We start from the raw sequence: 25,722 nt of genomic DNA on the forward strand, positions 1-25,722 counted from the left end.
TGCCTTCATGCAAGAAGAAAGAAACCTGTTGCACTCCCAGACTCAGATCACCATCACGGAACACCCGAATACTTTTGGTTTGGCTCTTATGTCCAAATAGATATTGATTTATTGTGCTAACAATTGTCCTAACATATCTGACCTTCTAAACCATATCAGCTGACAATTGTACAAGATAAATGTATGAGAAGTATTTTCAGGAACAAGCCATATGACAAACAATTTCAACTTAATATTGCTTAGGTGCTTATCAAGTAGAGAGTTGCTTCTTTCTTTTGTTATTTTTTTCTAATAAAGCATTTCTGTCTTAACAAGTAAATAAGCTCCCAATACTTTGCCTTTACTCTCTGTAATAAAAATCTTCACTGAAAGAATTTATCAGAGAGTAAGTAGCAAAGTTTTTAGTGGAATCTCTTCAAGATATTGGCAACACATCACTGGATTCCCCAGGAAAGACAAAAAAAATCTTCTTTACTTGAAAATATATGTTTTAGTGCTAGCTACTATTCTACCTAAAAGATCAACAACCCAGGAGACTACTTTTGATCACTAAGTGTTGCTGCCCAATGTGTCAGTTCCGCAGATGACAATGGGGCAGGTGGAGGGCACTTCTATTCATTTATTTCAAGCGAGTTTTAACTTATTCTTCACATTTTCTTTCACAGAACTTCTCTCCCTTGCCACAGTAACCTACTTCATTCAGTCTGTCTGCCAAACCAGTGAAAAGGAGATGGAATAACTTATATTTGTGAATTATATGCTGGTAATGGTCAGAGGTATTTTACTGTCTGAAGCAGCGTCATTCTTTCGTCTTGTAGGTAGTTTTACCCCTACTGATTAAAGGTTTAAAGGAATGTATGGCGACTCTATCTAAGGCGCAGCTGACACACAGTCAGAAAATACACTGGGGAAATTTTATATTAGTGAGGTTCTGTGAGAGTCGGTCCGAAGATGGAGCAGTATTGAACAGTATCTGAACATCGCCATCAAGAACTTAGAGAACTGAGGCCCTGACAGAAAGAATGCATGGACAAGGATTTGGAGAGAGGCCTGAGGAGAAGCATTGTGTTCCACTGTTTTCTCCGATATGGGGGCTGCTGCTAACATTGGCTGCTGTGTGGACTTTGCCTGCTGCTTCAGCTAAAACCAGCCCCAGCCTCCTGAAGACTATTGTTACGAGGGTCTCTTCGACCCAGGGACAATAGCTGCCATCCAGAAGATGTTTTCTCACCTGCAGTCTCAGTTACACATGTCCCTCACCTGCTCCCTCAAACAATCGCCAATGAAAAGGAGCATGCCCAGAAGTTCACCATGGGTCCTGAGGTCACCCAATGGACCAGAGAAAGACCCCTGAATGCTGGACACGTAAGCGTTGGCAAAAGAAAGCGTGAATCTTTCGAGCCTGCGCAGTACGAGCCTGGGTTGCGAAATCAAGGCAGACACTGGTCTCAAACAATGGGAGCAATGGGGGGTGGAGAAGCATAAAAGATGAGACCAGAATAGACACCGTTGAAGATCTTCCCACCAGAGGATCCCTAACCACGATGGAGGACCAGCAGGACTCCACAGGACCCGGAGACCAGAGGGACGCTTCTGGAACGGGACTGGTGATAAACGCAACCCCATTTCTCATCTTTACTTTTACTTTTCCCCGTTTCTTTTCCCTTTTCTCTTTCTTACTCTCTCTCTATCACGTGCCACTTTACGGGCAAATTAATAAAGTAACACTGCTTGATTGAATTGTATCCCCTCGGCATTTTGGTCGCCTTAATTTTGCACTCTGAGATCAAGGTTAAAAGAACCATCATGAGTCCATCATCGAATGGACCGTGACAGGTTCGAATATCATTTAGAATAAGTAAGCAAAAAAAGCCTTTCATCACAGCCCTGTGATTTCAAATGCAGCTTTTGTATTGTATCTCTATAGCTTGTAACTTATAATGAACAAATTTGTAGCATCTTTTAGAGAAATTTTTGAGCTTTCATCATTTTAGTTGCTCTAGATAATGTTTATAAGAGAAAAAATAGCACAGCTGGTGTCAAACCACAAATAACTCTTCTAGAAGAATCCACACTGTTTAGACAAACGTATTATAAATTTTACCTTTCTCTTTTGACAGATTCATCATCCATCCATAGAGATGTAGAGAGTCCTGCTGACACAGACAAATCAGGACTCGAAGACATTGAGAAGTCTAACAGGATATAGTAATAATAATAATAATGCCATGATTATAATAATATTTCAACTTGTGTATAACATTAATATGAAGTAAACCAGTTTGTTCCAACTTTTGTGGAGATTTTTGGAACATCTTTCTCTCTGTACGAAAGTTTCTTCTTCCAAACTGTGGAAACCAAAGTTCAGAGACACAAAAGGCACAATCTGTCTGATCACCAGAAAGTCTGACCCTCTTCCTGTGGTATATATACCACTTGTATATAGTTTCCTTTTAAATGAACATGTTTTCTAATCTCCACCTTATCAAGACACCTGGGAAATGTAAATATGTGACTAGTTATAATAAAGGAATTTTTATAATTCATTTTTTCTTGGGAAATGTGTCTGTGCATATGTGCACAGCTTTGTGTGTGTAAATAAGGTCAATTTATATTGAAAGAGACCTCTGGAGGTCATCTTGCCCAGCCCTCTTGCTCAAGACAGACATACATTCTCTAATTAAGCTAGAAATATAAAATTATTTATTTATATTAGCATCAGGACAGCTACAAAAAAGACACACATTTGTGATAAAATAATCTAGTAGCTTGCAATTATGTACATTAAGCAACACCACTTTTCAGTTACCTTTCTAACCTATACACGTATCTCTTTACATGCATATATATATATACACACACCACATATAAGGATACAAACACATAACTTGGAAAGACATGAAAGGATGTGTACATATACAAACATAGAGCAGGAATTGCATTTGTAAAAAATAATATGCTTATGTGAAATGTTCTGAAAGCCACAGAGCCTACTAAGAGAGCTAGAAGATGTAAGAAGACCATTTGTCTTTTACTTAGACCAACCTTTTCAAACAGAAGTATCACACGATGGAGCCTGGATACAGGATGTGACATTTTGAGAGCACATCAGTTGCCCTTCATTGCATTCTGTTAGAGCTTAACAAGTCAATGCTAACCTGGGTGACAACTAATTAATACACTACTAATGAGGCTGTAAAAATTGGGGTCCTTAGAGATTTCTGATTGCTAACATCTACTGCTCTTTGGTCATTTTATGGAGAGAAATGTCCCTGAGTGAAAGTTTGAATGTTTCAAAAAGGTTTTCCAGAGCACAGCTTTCTGTGGAAAATAGAAAACAAATTTAGTTAATCATAAAGATATCAGCAAAACATGCAACATTTTGCCTTTGTGTTCATGCAGAAAGAAAATGTGTCTGATGGAGATGTTTGTCTTTATAATAGCTTAATAGAACCAATATTTGGCATATTCAAATACCGATCCACAAACAAATGTGCTGTCACTCTGAAAGCTTTCATATGGTTGCAATTTTCAAATTAGCAAGCTGAAAGTTATCTAAAAGGCAACATATTGTTATACTCTAATGGGCCATTATGGCATAACTTATTTGCTTATTTAGTTATCTGTTCCAGCTTAAATTCAATTTCTCCAGATTTTGTACTCAGAAACCCTAGAGGGCTTTCATAATTTGGCTTCTGCAAGGCTACGTCTTTCTCAAGAATTATACATTTTCTTTTGAATTATATTATAGGAGCATGAACACTACAAGGTTTGGCAATACATCTGAGTAAATGTGACCCATATAGGCATTTTTCTTCCTGTACCTTCACCCCTATTACAAGAACAGTGTAATACAAAGGCTCCCTTGTCATCATATACTCTTGCATACAGTAAAGCAACAAGACTGACCTGAGCCTGTTCAGAGAGAATATATCTGATCTCAGTACATAAGCAGAAGTTGAGTGAACCCAGACTGCAGGCAACTGGCCTGAAAGAAAAACATTGAAGCTCCTATATTAGCTTCATTGATGCTTTACTGACTGAAAGGCATTTATATTCATGATAATTTCCCTGTGATTTCTCTCCTGACTTTTTATTTTCCTAGTTTTAAATCAGAGAACATGAAAAAATGTTGTCTTCTTTATCCCATATACATAACCCTAACTCAATAATCTTATTTTCCCTGACCCAGATTTCAGCTGCCTGCAATGTAGATGTCTATGAAGGAAATAGTCACTCTAAACAAACTGATTTTAATTCAATTGAAAGATTATCTGTCAGTCAACATCTATAACTATTTCCATTGTTATTAACAGGTCTCTGTTGACTGTAGAGGTATTGTATGATGATTTTTCAGAGATATTTTTTTTTTCATATGACTCCCAGAATTATTTTAATTTGCCTAATAATAACCCATTTCTCAGTTTAGTTACATCTGGAAGAAAAAACATTGAAAACATTATTTCATTTTTTTTTTTTTTACTTTTGTCTGAAGGGCTGTTTCTTTAAAGCATTAGATCTTTCACTCTTACTTATCAAAGTGACTTTTTGAATTCTTGTTTATTTTTATTTACAAAATCAGAGTATACACAAGTGAGCATGTAAGGTTCTTATCCATGAAACTCAGAGATAACCACAGCTGTAATATTAGATTCCGGTCTAATTTAAAATGTTTCTTTTCTCTACAAGAATCTAAAATATTAAATTCCATTTTGGAGCTTTAGGCAGAGTCTACTGCAGTCTGTTGTCGATGTGCCCACTTACTGGATTAGGTTCTAGGTATTTAGACTATTTATGAATTCGAGAGAAAAAAGAACTGAATTCTCAGTTAAATTTGGTATTTATATTGGTTAGATTTTCAATACTGCTGAATGATCTGGATGTTCTTATTTCTACATGCATACTTTATAAGATCTTTGACATTTTCTGGTGGCTTTTCTTCCAAAGCTGTCTAAAAGCTTTTATATATTTTTAATATGGAGATGCCTAGAACTGGTCACAGTATTTCAAGTGTAGCCAGGACAGGAGTAATTTTGTCCCCATTAATGCATGCTCTTTACATATATCTTTACATATGTCATTATTCCCCTTCATAGATGCAATATTATAATTGCATATCTGCTTTGCTGCCTACTGACACCCTTCCACCTTTCAAGAAAAAAGAAAATTAGGCTATTATCTTCTATGGATTATCTTGCTCTATATTGTCCTCTAAATGATACTGTGTATTTCCTCAGTGGTATGTACAAAACGTAATGTATTGTCTCCCATACCCTGAATACGCCATTTTTTCTACTTCTTCTGAGCTTTTACTTTAGGAAGAAAAGAAGACTGACTTACCATTGATTCAGTAGGAGTCATCTTACTATCTTTACCTGTTGAAAGCTTAGATAAACTTTTCAATTCACTGTTATATGATTTTTCTCTTACAAAATCATGACATGATTTTATTTCTTTTTCTTTGTTTTAGAAATACTTATACCTACTAAGAAAAAAACTCAACTGTGATTATATTCAAGCTGTTTCCAAATTATTTAGGTAGGGTTTGCGATCCCTAATGTAAAACTGTAGTCAAAATCCATAATAGTGCTTCAGGACAGAGTTGGAGATTTAGACCTCCCTGCTCCCAAGACTATATATTTAATAGTAATAAGATAAAGTATACCAATAGTGTTTGGAGCGAGAACCAGAAGCTGGAAGTATCATCTCTCCAAGACTCTTGTCAATGTCTCATTACAGCTGGTTGTCCCCTTTCTGCCATCTCTTGGCAGAACGGCCCTTTTTTACCATAAGAAACATCTTACTATTATGGTATAACCGGTGATTAGAACAGTTTCCTAGACAACAGAATAGTACACAGCTGTTTCTCCAGGTTAGTCACACAAGATCTAGTAGTTACAAGCTACAGTATGAACTGTGTGATTAACAGGGGAAAAAAAAAGTTATTAATCCATATTATGCAGGTGTTCAATCACATCTTCCTCATTGGCTCACACTTTAAAAGACAACGGTGACCCATTTTATCATTCTACATAAAATTCCTAAAAGATTAATGTCAGAAGAACATTTTTGAATCTCTGTTTCCATCTTTATACACCTGCCAACTGGAGACTGCAGAGAAGTGGCTCTTAGCAAGATTTCAGGTAACCTAGTCTTTGTAGTATTTCCTGTTGACTTCTATTCACAGAAAAGAGCTAAGAAACTATTGCTTATAACTGTATTACATGATTTGTACACAGACCACCTCTTTCAGACCTTTTACTGAGGCTCTTTTTGAAGCCATCAGTGCTCTCAGTACTCTTGGAGGCTGAGCACTGCAAATCGAAACTCTTGATTAGCAGCCCAGGTTGTTCCCCCTGGTTACCAACATTATCACAAAACAGACCCATAAAATCTTCAGACAATAACAGTAAAGCACGACTTTTTAGTATGTTTTCTCACCTCCACTTGCAACTCCCTAAAACCCCCTACACAGGCATGAGTTAATGATTTCTCTGGGGTGCAAATCTGCTGCTTTCTGCTGCACAGCATGCTGAGCCCTGAGGCCTGCAACATGCTGGCTGGTATTGTTTGGAGTATATTGGAGATCCCATCTGGAAAGTGCACTCGGATTTCTTTCACAGGGAAACCAGAGCCTGTGTGGAAGTGTGGGGAGGACAAGAAGAGCTTGGACGAGAGCTGGTGCATGCCCTTCAGGATAACCTGATGTACTCTATGCTTGGGCTTTGTTTTCTGTAAATCAGGACTCCAAGCCTGAGTCATAATGCAGCACTCATGACTTCCATCTCATCATTCATTGCTTTCTGCAAATGGAAACTTTTAAGCTTTTTAATATATATTTCATTTAAGATGGACCTGAGAATTTAAATCCTGGAGGAAGCCCCAGAGGCATCCTTTGTTGTATTGGTATTCTCATTTGCTACTGTTTTCCTTTCCTACATTAAATCCTTTGATCTCATCCAACTACAAGTAATTTATCACACAAAATGCACTGGGTTTCTCTATATCAGGAAACTAAATGCAAATATTTCCCAGTTTGGCACATGTAGCATGTGTTACATCTTGTGACCAACTAACAGCAGCACACTACAAATAAACAAGAAGATAAAATTCCTTGACAATATATCAGTCATCATTTACCACCTCGCTCTCAAGACAGTTTAATATAAAATTGCTCGATAATCACCCTCTTCTTTTTTTTTTAGAATGAATGAGCCACACTGTAAAGTCTTCTTTAAGATAAAATGTACTCCTACACTATTTTCTCATCATGCTTTTTCCTCAAGGAAACGTCTGAGAATCTTGTGAAAAGAGGTTTTGGCCTATTTGAACAAGAGTATGTTTCCTTAATATATCTCTCAGCAACCCACCTGCAAGGCAAGTTTACAGAAGTAATCAAAAGAAGTTTTCACAGCCTATTTGTTCTGTGACTTTGACCTGATCCATCGGAAGATTAAAATTCCCTGTTCCAGACCGCAATTTTTGGAAAAAAACAGAGGACCAGGCATATTATAGGGTGATTTTCTGAGATGTTATAAGTCTTCACATTGCTTCTATTAGGACATGAATAGAAGAAATACTCTTAAAAATAAATATAATGTTTGTAAACATTTATATGGCAGGTCAAATGGAAAAAATATTCTCTGTTATTGAGAGATAATGATTACTTCTTACGACTAAATTTTATAGTGCTGCATTATTTACAAAGCTTTGGGCAGACATTAAAACAGTCATTACCAAGGGGAGGATTCTCCTTTCATTCTGTCTCTGTTCTTTCACATAAAAGAACATATTGTAAATGTAAACACATTTTGAGCTGAATACATACAGTATTTTTAACACTCTTTCTGACATCTTGCTGGCAGATGACTAGCTGTGACACAAAAAATGGTTTTGTGACAATTGTTTTGTGTTTTTTACTGAAACTTTTTTCTGATACATGTGCTGTCAGAATGCACACGCACAACATATTTATGCTCTGTTGACTACCCATATTTAAAACATACCATCTGAATACAGGGCAATGAATGCAGTCAATCTCAAATGTCTACAGATATCAGTTCTGCAAACTGAGGAAATACAGGTAGTTTTTTAACAGTTATGCACTTCGACTCCTCCAGATTTCCATTTTCTCACCTGTGTCTATTTACTTCATTTGTATCAATTAAAAAAAAACAAAAACAAAAAAAAAAAAAACTTGCAAAACTTGCATAGGTTATTATTATAAGCAGGATTAAGATTTTCAACAGAGATACAGGTGAGATACCCCCTTTTAGCACAAACATCCCATAAAGAGCCCCTAAAGATAGTGTGCTTCTTTGAGTTGCTTTTTTTCACTCATTTCTCTGTGCAGCCTTCAAATCCACACACAGTACAGGCTAACTGCAAATGTTAGCCTATACAACCAAGAAGTCACTTTTCCCCTCTGCTGGTTGTTCACCTGAGCTAATCGAAAATCCCACAAACCAAGAAGAAGCAGGTGCTGAGTGCTATCTCTTTGCCGCTGCAGATGGATTAGCTCTGAAACCAAAGTCGTGCTCACCGCCAGTGCGGAGCTGCCCTCTGCTTCCCAGCACTTGAAGGCATCACTCTTAAACAGAAGTTTCAGTTGGCTACAACGTGGTTAAAAATTGTGTGGGCCTGCATGAAAGGAATAATCAAGACAGAAAAAGGGTGGGAGGCTGAGCTCAATTTACATCTGTAAAATGTAAAAAGCAGGTCTCACTCCTCTGCGAAAGCCACAGCCCACAGGGGAGCGGATTATTGCTGTGCAATTGATGTATCCATAAGCCGATTGCATGGTGTGTGGGGTGTATGTGCAAAGATATGAGGGAGAGAAGGGAAGCCTATGGTCTTACGGGCTGACTACATTTCTGGTTAGGTAACAGTTCTTAAAACAGTACCACTATGTTGACTGAGATGGCGGCTGCCATATGTAGCCTGTAAAAAGATCACCTTGAGTGGATCATCCAAGATAAATGCATCAAGGAGAGATAAAGCAGGCAAATTTGGAGAAAAACAAATTCAACTCATTCAAGCCGGTGTTGAGAAAAGATGTAACACTGATCATATTCCTTTGTTCTCGATGATTTACATTATCCTAGTCAGCTCTATCCACTCCTAGGTTCTTGTTTGATGAAATGAAAGTTGCTTCAGTAATATAGTTTGCAGAGGAAATGGAGAACAAGATTGTTTATTCTTATATTATAACTTTGTTACTCTGCATATTTGCAGGAGAAGTTGCTTACTATAAAGAGAAAAATGAAGGTTTATAGCTTGGGTATTCACTTCCGATATTTGTTTTTTTTCACTTACATTTCATTTCCCATCTCATTTTTATATAGTTAAAAAGAAAGCTACAAATAGCATTAAGTCAAAGACTTACTGATAGCAGGGAACTTGGGCAATGTCAAAATCTGCATGACTTAAGTATCTTCATTTCTTCATTGTATTTTCAATATTTTTCAATTGAACTGATATAATGGGAAAATAGTAAAAGTGAGAAGAATTTCTAGTATTGCTGAGCCTTCCCCTGCTTTACCCAGTAGACACAAGTTGAGTGCACAGCTGCGGTGACTTTTTTCCCCAGTGCTGTTCGAGCAATTATCAGAATGCTCTGACTAATGTTTAGGGAGTCAAGAAAAACAAATAACTGGGAAAGAAAGCCCCAGGACTAGCAAAAAGATCACCTTGGTGGTTTCCTGCAGGACTTAGTATTAAATGAATCACAGAGTTCTGAAGAAAGTTTGGGATATAAAAGGATTTTAACAAGTGAAGAAGGAACTTAGTGAAGTGAAGAATGTTCAGTGACAGAAGCAACACAAAAAAGTGAGAGCAAAAAGAAAGTGAGTCAATATGTGTGAAAAGAGCAGTGTCAGGGAGTAAAACAACTGAAGAAAAAGTGGTAAAGAAAAAGAAAAGAATAACAAGAACAGGAATAAAATGTGATTGAAAACTATAGTTTTACTATAGATGGCTTCTTTATGTTAAATCTTCCTAACAAGTAGTGAAAGATTATTCCAGGCCAGTTAAACCTTCTTAGACAAAATAATCTCAAGAAACAGACTGAAGAGGAGATTAGTTTTGTGCTTTTACTGATTATAATGGTAGAAATTGTACTGAACTTTTATCCTCAGAAATAAATGGTCTTTTCTTTTACATTATTTACAATCTCATTCATTATTACCTAACACACTGTTTTTCAAATTTCAATCAACAGGATAAAGGGTTTTTTTAATCATTTCCAGGGGATCGTAGGAGAATTCCGGTAAAATTCGTGTTTGCTGAGAAGTCTTCAAGTCAGCCTACCTTGGTTTGTGGTGGTTCTAGCATGAGTGCAGGGGATAGTAGCAATCAGTATCTGGCTGGATGAGGAAGACATGAGAGGTACCTATGAGAGGTTCAGTGAGGGCATGAGGAATTGGAATGTAGATCAAGAACTTAAATATTGAACAAGAAACAACACATGTGATTTCCTAAGCATGAAACCAGAGATAGGCGATTTGCATCCATGAAGAGAATGAAACAGCTCTCTCAAGGAGGATGGCTCTCTCCAGAGAGGATAGTAAAGAAATACCTCAGACTATCAGTAGAAGGCACAGGGAGAAGGGAGTAACAACAGATCTTAAAGAAAAATTACAAAATGTAGGAACAAATACAAAAAAGACCCAAATTCGGTGGCTGAAGGAGTTGACAAACCTTTCTAATTCAAATCTTACCTCAAGGCAGAACATGAAAAATTGGAAAAAGCATTCATGGAAAGAAAACTGAAAGAGCTGACATCTGCCATAGCTAAATAAAAAATAAAAAAAAAAGAAATTAATAACTTTGAAATACATGGTGAATTTAAGAGCAACTGAAAACATCTGCAATAAATCTTAACAGCATACACAACAAAGGAGCTTAAAGAACACAGTTCTTTAATGTTCTAGCCTTTTTAATGTTCATTTTTTAAATGCCCAAATGTATTAAACATTTTATGATACAGTTTAAGGCTCAATCTCAATTCTCAATTCTCCCTGAAGAATTAAATTTAGATTTAAAGCACAGCTTAGAACAAAAGTATTTCATAAAAGGAACTGGAATTGGTAATATCAGGCTACAATGTTCAGGTGGTTGCTTGTTAAGCTTATGTGTGTCCCAGTGGTTTGTGAAATCCATGTTTCATATTGGAAAAAGTATGTCACAGATTAAAATTAGAGAAAGGCTTAAAGAAAGGGATGCTAATGGGATGAGTGAGAGAGAACAAAACAGGTCCTATATTTCTAAAAATACCGAGAGACTGTTACTTCTAAATAACCAGCTTGTCAGAAACTTCAGAAACTCATTACTATAAAGAAAAAAGAATCATAATTAAAGATTAAGGCTTAATCTACCTTCGTGGCTCTCTGATAGGCTGGTGATAGCAGGTAAGAGGTTTACTTCACAGTTTTTATGATGAGATGATAGGTTTTTTACAGCTTTATTATGGCTAACTTTCACCAAAAGATTAATCCTGTCCTTAGAAATTGTTTGACCTAAACTTTCCTCATTTTACCTGGAGAGAAAAACAAATAAAATCTGAAAATAACAAATACTGTTTGGAGGTTATTATTATAACTAAACTATTATACATTTAGTGGTCTGAAAGGTCAGTATTTTTCCATATATTTTCCAAATATCTTTTAGCACAATAGCATCTTGCTACTATCATCTCAACATACTAAATCTACCTCAAAGCTCTGTGTCAGCTATATAGTAGAGGAAAATCACTATTCAATAAAGATATATGAAAGGATCTTCTTTGAGTAGCACATAAAGACCACAGTATAGTTTGCTGTTATCTGAATGCTGAGAAAAAAATGTAATACTGCCATTTGATAAACTTTTTAAGTCAGTGAGCAATACCTGATCCATTAAAGGCCTTTCCCTACTCTCTGTGGACTGAATTAATCACACAGCTGGAAGCTGTTCCAGCACTTTTTGTACCAGCTTTCCAGGCACAGGAGAGGTGCATCATCACAAGGACCTGGAAATTCAGATGGCAACCTGGAGCGCTGCTTTCCCCCACCTCAAAAGGGCCCTGTGGTCACTGTGCAGAAGGGAAGGTACAGCTCCTGCCTTTGCAGCAATGACCAAGGGCCTCCAGCAACTGAACCTGCTGCCATAGGGCTGAGACAAGGACTACCAGGAACCTCACTCCCACCTGTGTGCTTGCTGTCCCACTCTCTCCCAGATTTTACCACCCACCAAGCCTGCCAAAAAAGAGGGATTTTGAAAACTTGGATCTCTTCACAGCTCTGACTTACAACTTGATTCCATGAGGAGTTGTATAGCATCTTGGAAAGTGGTCAGTCATGGGGGAGGCCTTGGTGAGAGACGAAAGCAGGAACTTCTTCAACTGGTCTCACTACCAACAGAAACATAATGGGAAATTATATACTAAAAGATGTTCAAGGGATGTGAATCACTGGAAAAAAATGCCTGACTGGAGAAATTCCTACTGCCTATCTTTGGCAGCAATCTGCTCTTGCCATCAGGAATCTGCTTTCAGCCCCTTGACAAGCATTGCAATGGGAATGTCTAACTTAGACTGCATATTCTACCAGGCAGCAAGGCACCAGGGTCCTTTTGCAACTCTTGCCTGAGGATGATAAACTAATAACAAAGGGGAAGAGGGGAACAGAGCAGTCATTTAGCAGAAAACCAAGACACTAAGGACAAAATTAATCAAAGCTCCAAGGGGTGTGAAGAAGAAAAATAATCTTTAATTACCTATACTCCAAGGTTAGGAGCTTGGTTAGTAAACAAACAAAAATTGCAATGGTTCTTATATGAGCATGAATTTGTCCTCATTGGTATTACTGAGACTTGATCGGGTGACCTGCATGACCGGCATGTTGAAATCAGGCAGTTATAATCTATTTAGGAAAGATGAACTGTGGAGAAAGAGTGGAAAATGACACTTTGTGTCAAAAATGGCACTACCTCTTTCCAAGTGCTGACAATGTAGAAGCAATCAATATTGAAGGTTTATGAGTGAATGTTTAACTGGCAAAGAGCAAAGTACCAGCTGGGATTTGCTGCATGTTACCATATTGCAGCAAGAAGCCAGGTACTCAGCTGAGTTCCTGTCTATAATGCAGGAAGAATAAGCAGCTGTGTTATCAGAGGGACTTCAGCCTGAGTGACATCTGCTGAGGAACTTCTGATGTCAATGTTAAACCTTTTCTAAAACTTAAAGAAGCTATAGGAGAAAATTTCTAACATATTACTAGGTAAAAACTCATGGTTATATTTATGCAAATTCCTAGGTTTGCTGTTTCCACAGAAAACAAAGTCCAGCCAGCACTGTTTATAAATTGCTTTAAATGGGTTGATTTCAGAGAGCTGACAGCAGTTAACAAAATTAAATGAGGACGGGGTGGGGTGGGGGGATAGGGGAAGACTACCACAATGTAATGAGCATACATTGAAGAAGGAACTGGAGAAAACAGATCAAGGAAACAAAAGTAAAAGAATACACAATCATTTTATAATGCACCTTACCAGATCCAAGTAAATCAAGATGAATCAATTACAAAAGTGAAAAGGCAATAAGACCTGCCATGGCTGTTAAGGTCAATAGGAAGAGAAACTATTTGGACTTTTTAAAAGGTTATTAAAAGCAAATAAAAGGAGAAGAACAATATTGGCTTTGTATGAGCAGATGGGAATCACAGAATAAAGAATAATAACACAAGCAAGCCATGTTTGCTCAGTTCATAGCTCCATTCTGTGTTTAGAAAGGAAAAGGTAGAAATTTTATCAGAAGGTAACATTAAAGTACTTTCCACTCCAGTAGTCATTCCAGAGATTAAAAGGCAGTTACTAACAACATGCATTTCCAAATAAAAAGGTCCAGATTATTTTCATTGAGGAGTTTTAGAAAAACCTGGCAACAAAATTCTCTGGACCATTAATGCTGATTTTCGATAAGAGTTGGAGGACCAGAAAAGCCCCAGAGAAAAGGAGGAAAGCTAATGTTGTGCCAATGTTTTAAAGGGGTAAATGAGATGACCTGAACAATTATATACCTGTCAATCTAACATTGATCCAAAGTGAAATGATGAAACGGCTACTATAAGACTCAATTAATAAAGAATTAAAGGAGGATAATATAATTAATGCTGATCAACATGAGTTTATGAAAAACAAATCTTGTCAAGCTAACTTGATGGTTTTTATTAATGAAATTACAAGTTTGAATGATGATGGTAACTGTGTTCATTTTAAAAGTTTAGACTTTTGTGAGCTCATTTTGATGACCATTTGATTAAGAAAACTAGAATGATGAAAAGTCAATATAGAGCATATTATCTTAGTCAAGATAATATGTCTCAAATTGTAATTTTAAATGGAAAACAACCACTGAATATGTCAATAGCACCTGGTACTATCTACTGTTTTAATTATTTCTATATAAAAAGAAAAAAGAAATTGTTATGAATATAATTTGAAGAAGAAAAATAGGTTCAGTGGCATGTTGCAAAGACGACTGGATACTTTCTACGCAACTTGGGTAACTTGGCAAGCTGAACACAAAGAAACATGGCTGTCTGAGCAGAGTAGAGTGCCAAGTCTCATAGCTAAGAACAGACAAGTAATTCAGTGGGAACACCTGGAGGAGCCTCTCTCAGGAAAGAGAACCAGAAAAGGCCCCCTTATAGGTCATGGGAGATGCATGAGATGGACAGGACCTCTCATCAGGATGTTGTAAACAAAAATGCTACAAGACTTTTTGCATTTGATAATGCCACATTAATTCCCTACTAATATCCTGTATTAACTTCCATTGCCCACATTTCTAGAAAATATTGAACAGCTAGCAAGTATATCAAGAAATGCTAAGGGAATAACTAAAGGAATGGAAAATCTACCGCGTAGTATAAGGCATAGGGAGACCAAGCTCCCTAGCTTATCAGGAGGATTATATATTGAAATAATAAGTTTGCAGACAGAACAAATATTTTAACTTTTTTAATTTCTGAAGGAAACTCTTCAGTGTTGCAGACAGAAGTTGAGCAAGACCAGTTCTTCAAAAATGAGCTTTAGACTAGAATTAAAATGCAAATTTTTAATATTATATCTTCTACTGAACTTATTCCATAATGCTTTGTGAATTCCTTATTTTCAGAAAACTTTAAATCAGCATTTCCCCAAAGTTTAGCTCTATCAGAAATGAGACCAAGGAAGACTTATGACCTGAGTAAACGAAGGGACTCCATTTAACAAATGGAGTTTTATTTACTCAGACCTTACTCTGAGTAACCGAAGGGACTCCATTTCACCTAGAAAGCAATCAAAATGTTATAAACAAACACAGTTAAGATTATTCTTCTCTCTGATTGGTTTTGTGTTCCAAGCCCACCCATGCTCTCTGGAAAATAGAAGGGTTTTCCAAGATGAGTCCAGAAGAGACCACCTGATCTGCTGCATTTCTTCTACATTTCCTTCTTATATTTCAGTCTTCGTGGAGTCCATTTATCTGCCTGTGTGACAAAGCGGGACCACGCTAGGGACGAGCTGCATTCTCTAGCTTGGTATCTCTGCACCAGCTTCCTCCGTTCGCCGGCGGCCGACGGCAGGGGCAGCGCTGCCGGCCGGGGCCGCGGGCAAGGCGGGCGGCGGCGCTCGCTGGCTGCAAATCCGCGCATTCACAAGCACCCACCCGCAAGACCCGGCCAGCTCCGATCCCGGGTGTTGTGTCTCTACATGAGCACAGTGCCCTCTCTTGGCGGGTTGCAGTTTATCAAGAATATCGAGGTTCACTGTGGCTGAGAGCTACTGGAGTTGTTCTGACTGCTCAGGTGGTGACTAGATCTCTCCACAAAGGCAATACAAACGTCCTGTCTGTTTTTGTATTTACTCATCATGTTTCCTCCTTGCAAATGAGCCTTTTTTATTCCCTTTTTCCCAGACGACTTTTTTTTCTCCATTTCTAAGACTGTAATCACACCTTTGTCACAGCTCCATCATAGAAGAAAATATCCTTGTGTTTTTCAAACACCAGGATTTTAGTTTCACTGGTAATCAAAATATTTGCTGAAATCAGACCCATTTATTTTAGAATTAAAATACCTTAAAATATGTTGTTAAATACATAAAATAATAGATAGGATAAAATAAATAGAATATAGAATAGATTGTTAAATAGATAAAATATTTTGTTAAATAAAAACTTAAGAAATGAAAATCAGATTTGACAGCAGTTTATGGAAAAGGCAGTTTTCAAGCATATTAATAGTAGAACGCTTAAAACTATATTGTTAATGGAAATGCATCCATGATTCCACGGCAATGAACTAAATAGAAAAAACAATAGTCACAATGAATAATTTGATCTCCACATCGTCCAATTTTAAAAATGAAAGGAAATTCCAATGCTAGGAAAATGATTTCTCCCTTGTGTTACCTTGCCCTAGGCAAAATGAGAACACATTTATTTTCCAGATGATGTATATAAGAAGCAGAATGTTTAAGCGACTTGTTAAAGGTTACACAAGTTTTCAGGAGACAGATAACAAAACTCTACCGTGTGAATGTCCGAAGTACCTAACATATGAAGTGTTTCAAATCTCTGTGCTCACATCTACTGAAATGTAGGATCAATACTATCCATTTACCTATACAATGCTGTAACATCCAAAAGTGAGAAAACATAGACTAAAAATAAAGTAACAATAGCATTATTACACTCTTTTTTCCCCCAGAAAGGCTAATAAAAGCACAGAAAATTATGGTGCTACTTAAGAAAAACATTGTACATATTATGTCTGCAGAGAGCAGTGGTAAGCCTCTAGGATGATAATTTTGTCCACCCTGCCCATGTGTGTAGCAATACAACACGGTGAGGCATCTCTCCTCCCCTTTGATTCTTCCTGTTTCCCATTCACCCTCTCACTGTGGAGCTGTCTAGGAATTGCCAGAGCTGTTGCATCATTGCTCTCTCTCCAGCCTTGGCAGAGAACAAACTCATCAGTGGGGATGCAGTGACAGCGCTTGGCTGCTATTGTTCTGTGGCCATGGAGTAGGTTTTTGCTACTTGTGGAGTGCTGCAGTTGGTGGCCCAGGAAGGTCAAAGACACCCTTGGGCACTGCTTTGCTGACCTCTGCCTGTATTTAATGGGAGCCCTGTGCTGTATTCCAGAGCAGGAGGTCAGCTGAGCACCTGGCTATAGCATCCTTCAAGATAGGTTCAGCATCCATCCTCATATATAATTTACTATTATTTTCTACTAGCATTCATAATGGCAGGTATGTGATGGCTCCATTTCCTACAAAGTCAGTGTATGACAGAGTGCCAGGGACACATCATTCTCTTCCATCAACTTACTGAGCTTCCCCATTCTATTCTGCTCACAGTTTGAAAATCGGCTTGTCCTTTGCCTGCGCACAAGAAGTTAGAATGCTACTACTGCTACTTCCTCTACTCATTAGCAATAGTAAAATGCCCTGGAAAATTCCCTAACTGGCTAGTATTGCTAGGTAGAAACGATACATCACATTGAAAAAATGATATATCACACCAAAGAAACAGAATGCGTTAAACAAATGGATTATCCTTATTACTTTTATTACTTATATCTCATCTAAATTATGGACATTGATGAATACATAAGTTAAATTTTATTCTAGTCTTCACACCAGTTCCAGTGACCCAATATTTTTGTGAAGAGGGAAAAGGGAGACTGTTTTTTCTCTCCAGTAGCCAGAGTGTATGACATGGCTTCACATCTCCAGTGTAGGAATAATGGGTTTTGCAAACAGGAGCCAAGCACTTTTTCCACTTTGGGGCAGCCAGGATGTATCACTAGGCTTCCTATTTCAGTCCTACATTTCATTCGTGAGACAATGCCCCTCCTAATTTGCCTCACCCTCTGGCTAGTTATTGTCTACTCACTTTTACAAATCTTAAATTCATGCCTCGAAGGGATAATATTGGTCTTCTCATTCAGTTAAAACAAAGACTTGCTTAGAAAATGTACACATTTAAACCCACCTTAATCTTTCAAATATCATTATTTTCAGTAGAAACTGTTTCTTAGTTAAATGGCTTTCAGGCATCAGACTATTATATGACAGATGATTTTGTCACTATGCAAAATGTGAAACCTGTAATCAACTTGTTATGGCATTTCACAAAAGTATGTGACAGTAAAATAAGTAAACTGTCATTTGGGCAATCAAGTCTTGAAATCCGTCAGGAGGAAAAAAAGAGTACCTGACACTCAATCTTCATGGTGGGGATGAGGTTCAAAAAATAATTTAATACTGCTACAGTCTTACAGGTTTGAATAGAATTCTCACTGCATTGTGCTTAAGCCTGCAATAATTTTGTATTATGTTTTAATCATATATTTTCCCCCCTAATTGATTTTTTTCTCCAGATAATGTATATGCACATCACACAGCTAGGTCTGCTCTGTTAACAAGGTGTTGGTTAAATTGAAACAATATTTTCCCTTTGCTATTGATGACAACATTATCAATTACCAGGCTCTCTCAGACTGGTTTTATATTGGAATGGTTGCAGTAGGCAGGAGCCCATGCTGATTTACCATCATCTGCAACAGACTGAGCAGATGGGGTGCTGGTGGTGGGGAAGGGCAAGCTCCTACAAGGCTGGGAATGCTTGGGATGAAGTGTCATCGAAACTACATTGTGGTGACTTTGACGGAGCTCACATAATAGTTTTATTAAAGGAAAGATATATTCAAGCTACAGTTCATGAGCCGCTCGTGGCCCTTTATGCCGGCTCGTTTGGCCTGCGGCTTGTTTTCAGAAGTACTTATTCTCCTCTGTGGCTGCAGGTCTGATACAGCGGGCTGGCAGCTGCAGCACTCTCGAGGCTCCCATCTCCACCAGGCGCCCCCCCAGGCATAGGGAAGGAATAGGTGAGGGACAGGCTTACAACCAATCGGTAAGTCCTGTCAAATCACAGAGAAGGCATTGTGGGCACACAGGCTTTCTGTCATTAGGACATTGAAAAGCGTGCTCTCCACTCCTCCCAAGAAAGCAGACACCGCGAGTGTACAGGCAGTAGCAACAAACTCTTAAAACTGGGACTGTAAAATAAATCTGTAACCTTCTATTTCCAGTCATTGACAACAGTTGCAAATTTTTGAACTGATGTCTTCCCAGACATGAGTTATAGAAATAAGAATAAAATTACACTTGATTATGTGAAGGGAAACAGGGAAAACTACTTTTTTTTTTTTTTTTTTCCATGTGGCCTCTTCGCAGTTACAAAGCAACTGGTGGAACTACTGAAATTTGCAAGTTAATATTTTGCATGAAATAATCTCCAATGACAAGCACCGCACAACCTTGTTTTGCAGAAAACTGGTTTTGTTTTGACAAAGTTATGAACGTTTGGAAATCACTCACTGTGTACACACAACAGGCCTTTTGTTAAGTCTAACTGGGGACCTGCACAACAATATTACTGTATGTACACAGCTGATCTAGACTGGCCTGGGAAGGGGCCTGAGCATTTGACCTAATGACAGCTGAATCTGGTTTTCCTGTGGCTCACCTTGAGTGCTCAGGGAACAGTCTAGTAAGGATTCAGGCATAGTGCTTTAGTCATTGTTCCTCCACCTGCTCTACATAATCACACCATAACTTTTTTTCCTCCACAATATATAATTTGTAGCTTCTCTAATTGCATAGAGCAAGCAAAGACAAGCCTGCAGCAAGCCTAACTGTGGTGAGCCTGTTGGTTACACGGAGGAGGAATCCTCTTTGACATCTCAATGACGGGTTATGACTGGAGACTCTCACAGAGAATCTAAATGTCACTGTTGTCAACAGGATTTAGCAGAGATGGAGGAATACTTCTCTCTTTAAATCTCAGCTTCTGGGAAGGTTCATGCTTGGAAAGACTGGAACAGCAGCAGAGGGAAACAGTGTCAGATGCAGCACCAGAGCTCAAAGGTCAGGGAACAGAGCAGTTCACACAACTGACTTATTTGACTTCATCTGCCTCTGCTGAGGCCTTATTCTGCTCCTAAGAGAGCCCTTACCAAGCAGCTCTGGCCAAAAGCAGAGACAAAATGCAGTCCATGTACATATAGATAGGGAGCAGCATCTGATATTGTGGGACAAAGTGAAAAAGTTTAAGCAACTGCTGGTGAAAACTGCAGGGCACAGACAACCTGGAGAAGCCCAAAGGAAAGAGAGGTTGAATGGATAAGAGTGACACGGAAAAAGGTAGCTTGTGTGGAAAGATAATGATAGACCACGGGAAAGTGGAAAACAGTGGCAGAAAGAGACGCATTGGCTTTGAAGCTTAGGAGAAGGCAAAGAAACAGAGATTCTTACTGAAAAGCTATAGGAAAAGGTGCTGAGAAAATAAAAAGGATCAGGGAGCTCAGGTAAGCTACAGGAGTCCACAGAGATCATTCTTTTGACTCTGTCACTACTGCCTGAGTTTTCCTTAAGAAACCTCCCACTCTAATGAACAACCAGATGCATTACAGGCACAGAACACTAGTGCTAGCTTCCTCTCAAGAGTCTAAATGAGTGTAAGTTTCCTCTTCTTGTGTTAGCTTGCCAGCTTCCAGCCTCAGATAATCAGATACACCATTCTTGCCACTTCACCAGTTTTACCAGGAGACAATCTCTGTTGGTAAACAAAATGTGTTTTCCATTGTTTTTTGGCCACCCTGACTCCTCAGTTGTGCAGGACTCACTATGGTAGAGGAGATCAGTACACAAAAGCTAACATGCCTGGGATGAGACAGAAGTAATTACGCAGCCACTGCAGAGGCTACTGCAACATCATGTCTAGTTCAAATCTAAAGTTCAAACATCCATGATGCCAGCTAATACCTGCACACCAACATCATTTCTGTAAAAGGCTTGAATGGCATGCTGAAGAAGTTAAGAAAGACTATTTGAATTCAGAGGTACCTGAACTTTTCTCTGCAACTTGCTGGACATCTCTACTACCTCTGAACCTCAGCAGCTTCACAGCTTTAACTATTATCAGATACAGCTCTCCCTGGTTGCTGCTTCTTTAGGTCCTAAAGTGAATGTTTTCACTGTGTTTGGTACTCTGCATGGCCAGTGATTTGGCAGGTCAATATGTTTTGTCATATCACAGAAGGTTACAATCAGAAGGATGTCCTTATGGAGTACAGGACAACCAGTGTCACCTTTGTGTGTGTTTAGCTCCCCTGTGGAGTGCTTATTATGTTATAAGGCATTTTAGGAAGCATAACTGTTCATTTGACAGCCTGCCAACTATTTTGGTAAACCAGTCTGAAAAGTGAGAGACAAACTTCATGAGGTTCTAAACATCTAAAGAATATTTGTGCTGCAAACAATCATCCACAAGCACTCAGAAAACCTAGCGATGTTCCTCCAGTTGATAATTGTTAATGCCACTGCTAAAACTACCTCTGTTAATGAGCAGCTAAGCAAAAAAGTGACCTGGTCTGAATGCAATGTCAAGACTGCTGCTGGTGACACAGCATGTAAAAGCTTTGGGAGGCTGATTGACAAATTAAAATTTGATGTACCGTTTCCCACCAACTTTATGTATTCTGGATGCTTTTGATAGAAGAGAAAGGCTGAAGCATGTATACTATGTACAAATGTTCCTCGTGATGATGATGAGCAGAACCAGTTCCCTGAAAACAATTAATATTTTTTCTAAATTTGCCTGATCTCGTCCTTTTCCTGCCCTCACCTGGCAGCTCCCGGCTTCTGCTCCGGATCCTTCTCACTCTTCCAAGTCAGTCTCTCCTGACCTGACCCCGTGTCTTCTCTCTGCTTTGGGTGGGAGGGAGATCGGTGCGGACGGCCGGGTGAGGACTGGCGTGTCCCCGTAGGTGTGCGGGAGCTCTCCCAGGTGCCAGCTGCCGCGGCGGAGGAAGAGCCGGCTGGGTAGGCTTCCCCCTGCACCGCCGGCCGCGGCCCGGCAGGCGGCAGCAGTGCGCCCCGTCACGGGGCTGTAACCGCACCGGCTGCACTCCGCGGGCCCGCGCTCTGCCCCGCTACCTTGCCGGGACTGCAGGCTGTGCCGTGCTCCGCGCCCCTGCCGCCGCCCCCCGCAGAGGGGTTGTGCCTGGGCGGCAAGGGGGGCTGCGGCGGGTGCCGGTTTGCCCGGCGCCGGTGGCGCGGTGCGGGGAACCCCGGGAGGAGTGGGCGCAGAGAGGTGTCCCGCCGAGACAATGGTGTCGGGAAGGGTGAGGATGCCCTCGCCGCGCCCGAGCAGATAAAGCAGCAGCCGCTCAACCCTGCCGCTGCGTCGCTCCTCCGCGACCTCCCGCGGGGGACTCCCCAGGCGAGGTGTTTCCACCGCTGGGGCTGTCTGAGCCCTGTCGGGAGGAAGAGGAGGAGGAGAAAAGAGGGTGGGGAAGCGGCTGTGCCGTGGGCAGGAGGGAAGCCGCTCTCCGAGCGTGAACTGAGCTCAGCAGCACCGCCGCCTGCCTCGCCTGTTTCGCCTCCCCGTCCCTCCCTCCTCCCCTCCTCCCCCCGCCTCCCCCCGCCGCAGACGGCTGCGAGCCCGGATGGTTTGCGAGCGGAGTTGAGGGGGCAAACTTTGAAGCCCAGATGCCTCTGGGGCTGCGCGGCAGAGCGCGGCTGCTCCTGCAGGCACCTGCCGCCGCCCTCCCCCCGGCGCTGCCGCCCTCCGCGGGGGCAGCCGGCCCCGCTGCCGGCGGCCGCCGAGGCGGCGGGCGCTGCGGCCGCGGCTAGGGCGGGCGGCGGGCGCGCCCCCATGCGGGTCCCGGGCTGGGGCGCGCCGGCGGCGGCAGGCGGGAGCCGGGCGGCGGCCGGGCGGTGCTCTCCCGCCGCCTGAGTGGGCGCGGCGCGGGACGGCGGCGCGGGGTGCCCGGAGCCATGGGCTATTGCAGCGGCCGGTGCACGCTGGTGGCGGTGTGCTGCGCGCAGCTGGTGAGTGGCGGCGGGGGCGGCCCGCGGAGGAGGGGGGGAAGGAAGGAGGGAGGGGGCGGTGGGGCGGCTCCCCCGCTGCCCGGAGAGGGAGCCCAGGGAGGCGAGGGGGCTGGGAAGGGGGAGGGCAGCGCCCGTGTTTTGGGCGAGGAGTGGGCGCGGGGGCCGAGATGGAGAAAGGCGTGGAAAATAGGGTGGGAAATAGGGGCTGCGTTACAGGTAGTTTCGCGGAAGCTTTGCCAGGGCGGCTGCGGTGGGCGCACGGCGGAGTTAATAAACTCGGGCAGTTTTCCCAAGCGATGCCTCAAGTTGGTACCTGACTTCCTCTGGCAGGCCGGTGTTTGGCTGGCCTTATGTAAAGCGAGGACGCCGCCGTGTCAGGGGTGATGCATAGATTGCAAACAGTTTGCCACACAGGTGTGTGTATGTGTGAAGTTATTATGCCTGAGCTCTTCTGCAGAGGTGTATCTTTTTGCCTTTTTCCCTTTCAGACTTATTAGGCAGTGTATGTTAACATTGTATGTTAACATTATGTTGTTAAAGAAATAAAACAATTATATGTTTACACTTACCTATAGAGGAGACATGTGGCAGCTCTTGTAAGCTCAGCTACCAGCTAAACTAGGACCAAGTTTGAAAAGTGGGCGCTAAGATACAATAACAAAGAGGCTGCCTAAAAATAGATCTGGTCAGAAAGACTGTTAGACTGTGCAGTTGTATTGTCGCGCTTTAAAACTAACTAGACTTAAGAAACTAAAGAAATGTCTCTTCATCTAATATGTACATGGATTATTGTATTGTTATCAAATCAGATACACAATGTATAGAATTCCTGTGGATTGGAATGCAGTGTCACACAGCTGAAGACCTATCAATGAAGTGTGCCCCGTTTCTTATTTTCATTAGACCAAGTGTTCATGTGCTGACAGAACAGCTGCTGGAAGCACCTTTGTTAAGCAGTTAACCTTATAGAAGGAAGGAAATAATCCATGTTACTCCAACTCTCTACCTCTTACTGAATAGTTTTGCTGAGAAAGTGTTAGTCGGTATCGATAGCAACCAACGTTGTTGCCAATTCCTCTCCTGCAGACAGGTACTAAGAGAACTACAGAAGAAAAAGCCCAGTAGATTTCAAGGACCAAAATCAGTAAAACAGGGCAGAAAAAGGAAGATGTGTTAGCAGATCAGAAATTCAAAATGCCTGTGGTCTTTCTGTTGGTTGTAATCAACCCCTAATCCTTTTGTATTGTGGAAAACATTTTATTTGTATATGCTGTTCTCCATCTAAGTTATCTGATTTTTTTTTTTTTTTTTTTGTAGCTGGATGTATCTTATCAGATGTGATTTATTCATGCACACTGTCTAAAGAAAGAATCTTGAATACAAGTAGTGAATCTTGAGTGGAATGGTAGGAATGTAGCCTTTTGCAGCAATTTGAAAACATAAAATTAATCACTGAAGTTCTTCAGATCTATTTAAGTTTCAGAGGCATACTTTTTTTTGTCTGCAAAGGGAGCAAAAAATTGTTTAAATTGTACTTTTTACAGGTGAAAGATTGAGTTTTGGTGTTTTTGTTTTGTTTGTTTTTTTTTTTACTGCACTTAACGAACAGGAGGTTATGATAACTGTGTAATCTGCTAAGATGTTAAATTATTATTGGTTTTAAAGGCTGTGAAAGAAAATGTGTTTGCTAACTCATGATGACAAAAATACAAACAAAACTCATAGTAAAAACATCAATAGAAATGCCCCATAGCAATGTGTCAGCAGGTGGATGAACAGGTAAGCTGCTATAGAATTGTAGCATTACTGTTTAACAGTGGTTGTAAACTACGTTGTCGAATATGTATATTTTAAAAAGTGAAATTGTATTCTGGACTAGTTTAAGCAAACTTTTAACATATTTTCATAACATAAAAGTAAACTTTATTTTTTCCTGACTAAGAAAAGGATTTGCTGTCAGCAATGCCAACTTCTGAATCCACTTGACCTATGTAATATTATTTAGATGGGTTCAAAGCAGGAATAATCATTTACCTGAGAAAAAGTAGCTGGAAATGAAAAAATTATCTCTTTGCACTTGATTAAAATCACTTGCCATATTCCTTCATGTGCCATATACCATCAGATGGGAATAGGTCATGAGTTTTAAGTCAAGGAGACTTAACTCTCCTAAGCAGGCCTATGGGTTGATTGATCAGTTGTCACTACTTCTTAGGTAAAGGCTACTTAAAGGAGCAAATGCTGTCAAGATTCATCCTCAAATTAGCAGCCATGTTAATGCAGATGCAAATGAAACACAAAGGATGAAGAAGTTATCTGTTATGGAGAAATGGGGGTGGGAAACATTTCTACAATGATAACCATACTTTAAAAAAAATTGCATGAAATTCTTAACATGAAGGTGTTTTATTACTGTTGCCTGGGTTTCAGTTTTAAAAAGATCATGTTTGAAGTAGAAAATATACTTTCATTTGAGGAAAAAGTTGTGTAAAAAGAAAGGTTTCTTCATTTCATTTTATTTTATTTTTTTTAATGAGAATATTTTGTCTGTAAAGCTAGGGTGTGGTGATCTAATTGGTCTTTGTAGGCACTATACAATAAATAATATTGAGGAATACTGCAGTTCAATAACTTGTTTCATATTGCGCATATATAGATGAGGTAGGTGTCAGTGAATGGGCAGAAAAAGATAGTTGTTTCAAATAATGGTACAGGAGTAGAGCTACATCAACTTGAGAGACCCTGCACAAGCAGAATTATTTTCATAAATGCATTTTAAATGCTTATAGCTAAGGCAAC

At 40.0% G+C, this 25,722-nt stretch overlaps 1 protein-coding gene and 1 long non-coding RNA gene across 3 annotated transcripts in view; one reads left to right on the plus strand and one right to left on the minus strand.

Moving 5' to 3' along the window:
• The window catches only part of LOC135579049 (uncharacterized), a 29,168-nt gene extending 7,294 nt beyond the window's left edge, over positions 1 to 21,874 (minus strand). The window contains exon 1 of the long non-coding RNA XR_010471347.1: positions 21,716 to 21,874. This is a non-coding gene — a long non-coding RNA (uncharacterized LOC135579049). The remainder of the gene's footprint in view (positions 1 to 21,715) is intronic.
• Positions 21,875 to 22,664: 790 nt separating this feature from the next.
• The window catches only part of NKAIN2 (sodium/potassium transporting ATPase interacting 2), a 547,535-nt gene continuing 544,477 nt past the window's right edge, over positions 22,665 to 25,722 (plus strand). For both annotated transcript variants that reach the window (XR_010471338.1, XM_065056828.1), the window contains exon 1: positions 22,665 to 22,923. Coding sequence is in view for 1 of the 2 variants with exons in the window: in XM_065056828.1 (XP_064912900.1) it covers positions 22,870 to 22,923 (54 nt within the window). In the remaining variant the exon portion in view is untranslated. The remainder of the gene's footprint in view (positions 22,924 to 25,722) is intronic.

The sequence above is a fragment of the Columba livia genome, chromosome 3, assembly GCF_036013475.1.
Source record: "Columba livia isolate bColLiv1 breed racing homer chromosome 3, bColLiv1.pat.W.v2, whole genome shotgun sequence".
Lineage (NCBI taxonomy): Eukaryota > Metazoa > Chordata > Aves > Columbiformes > Columbidae > Columba > Columba livia.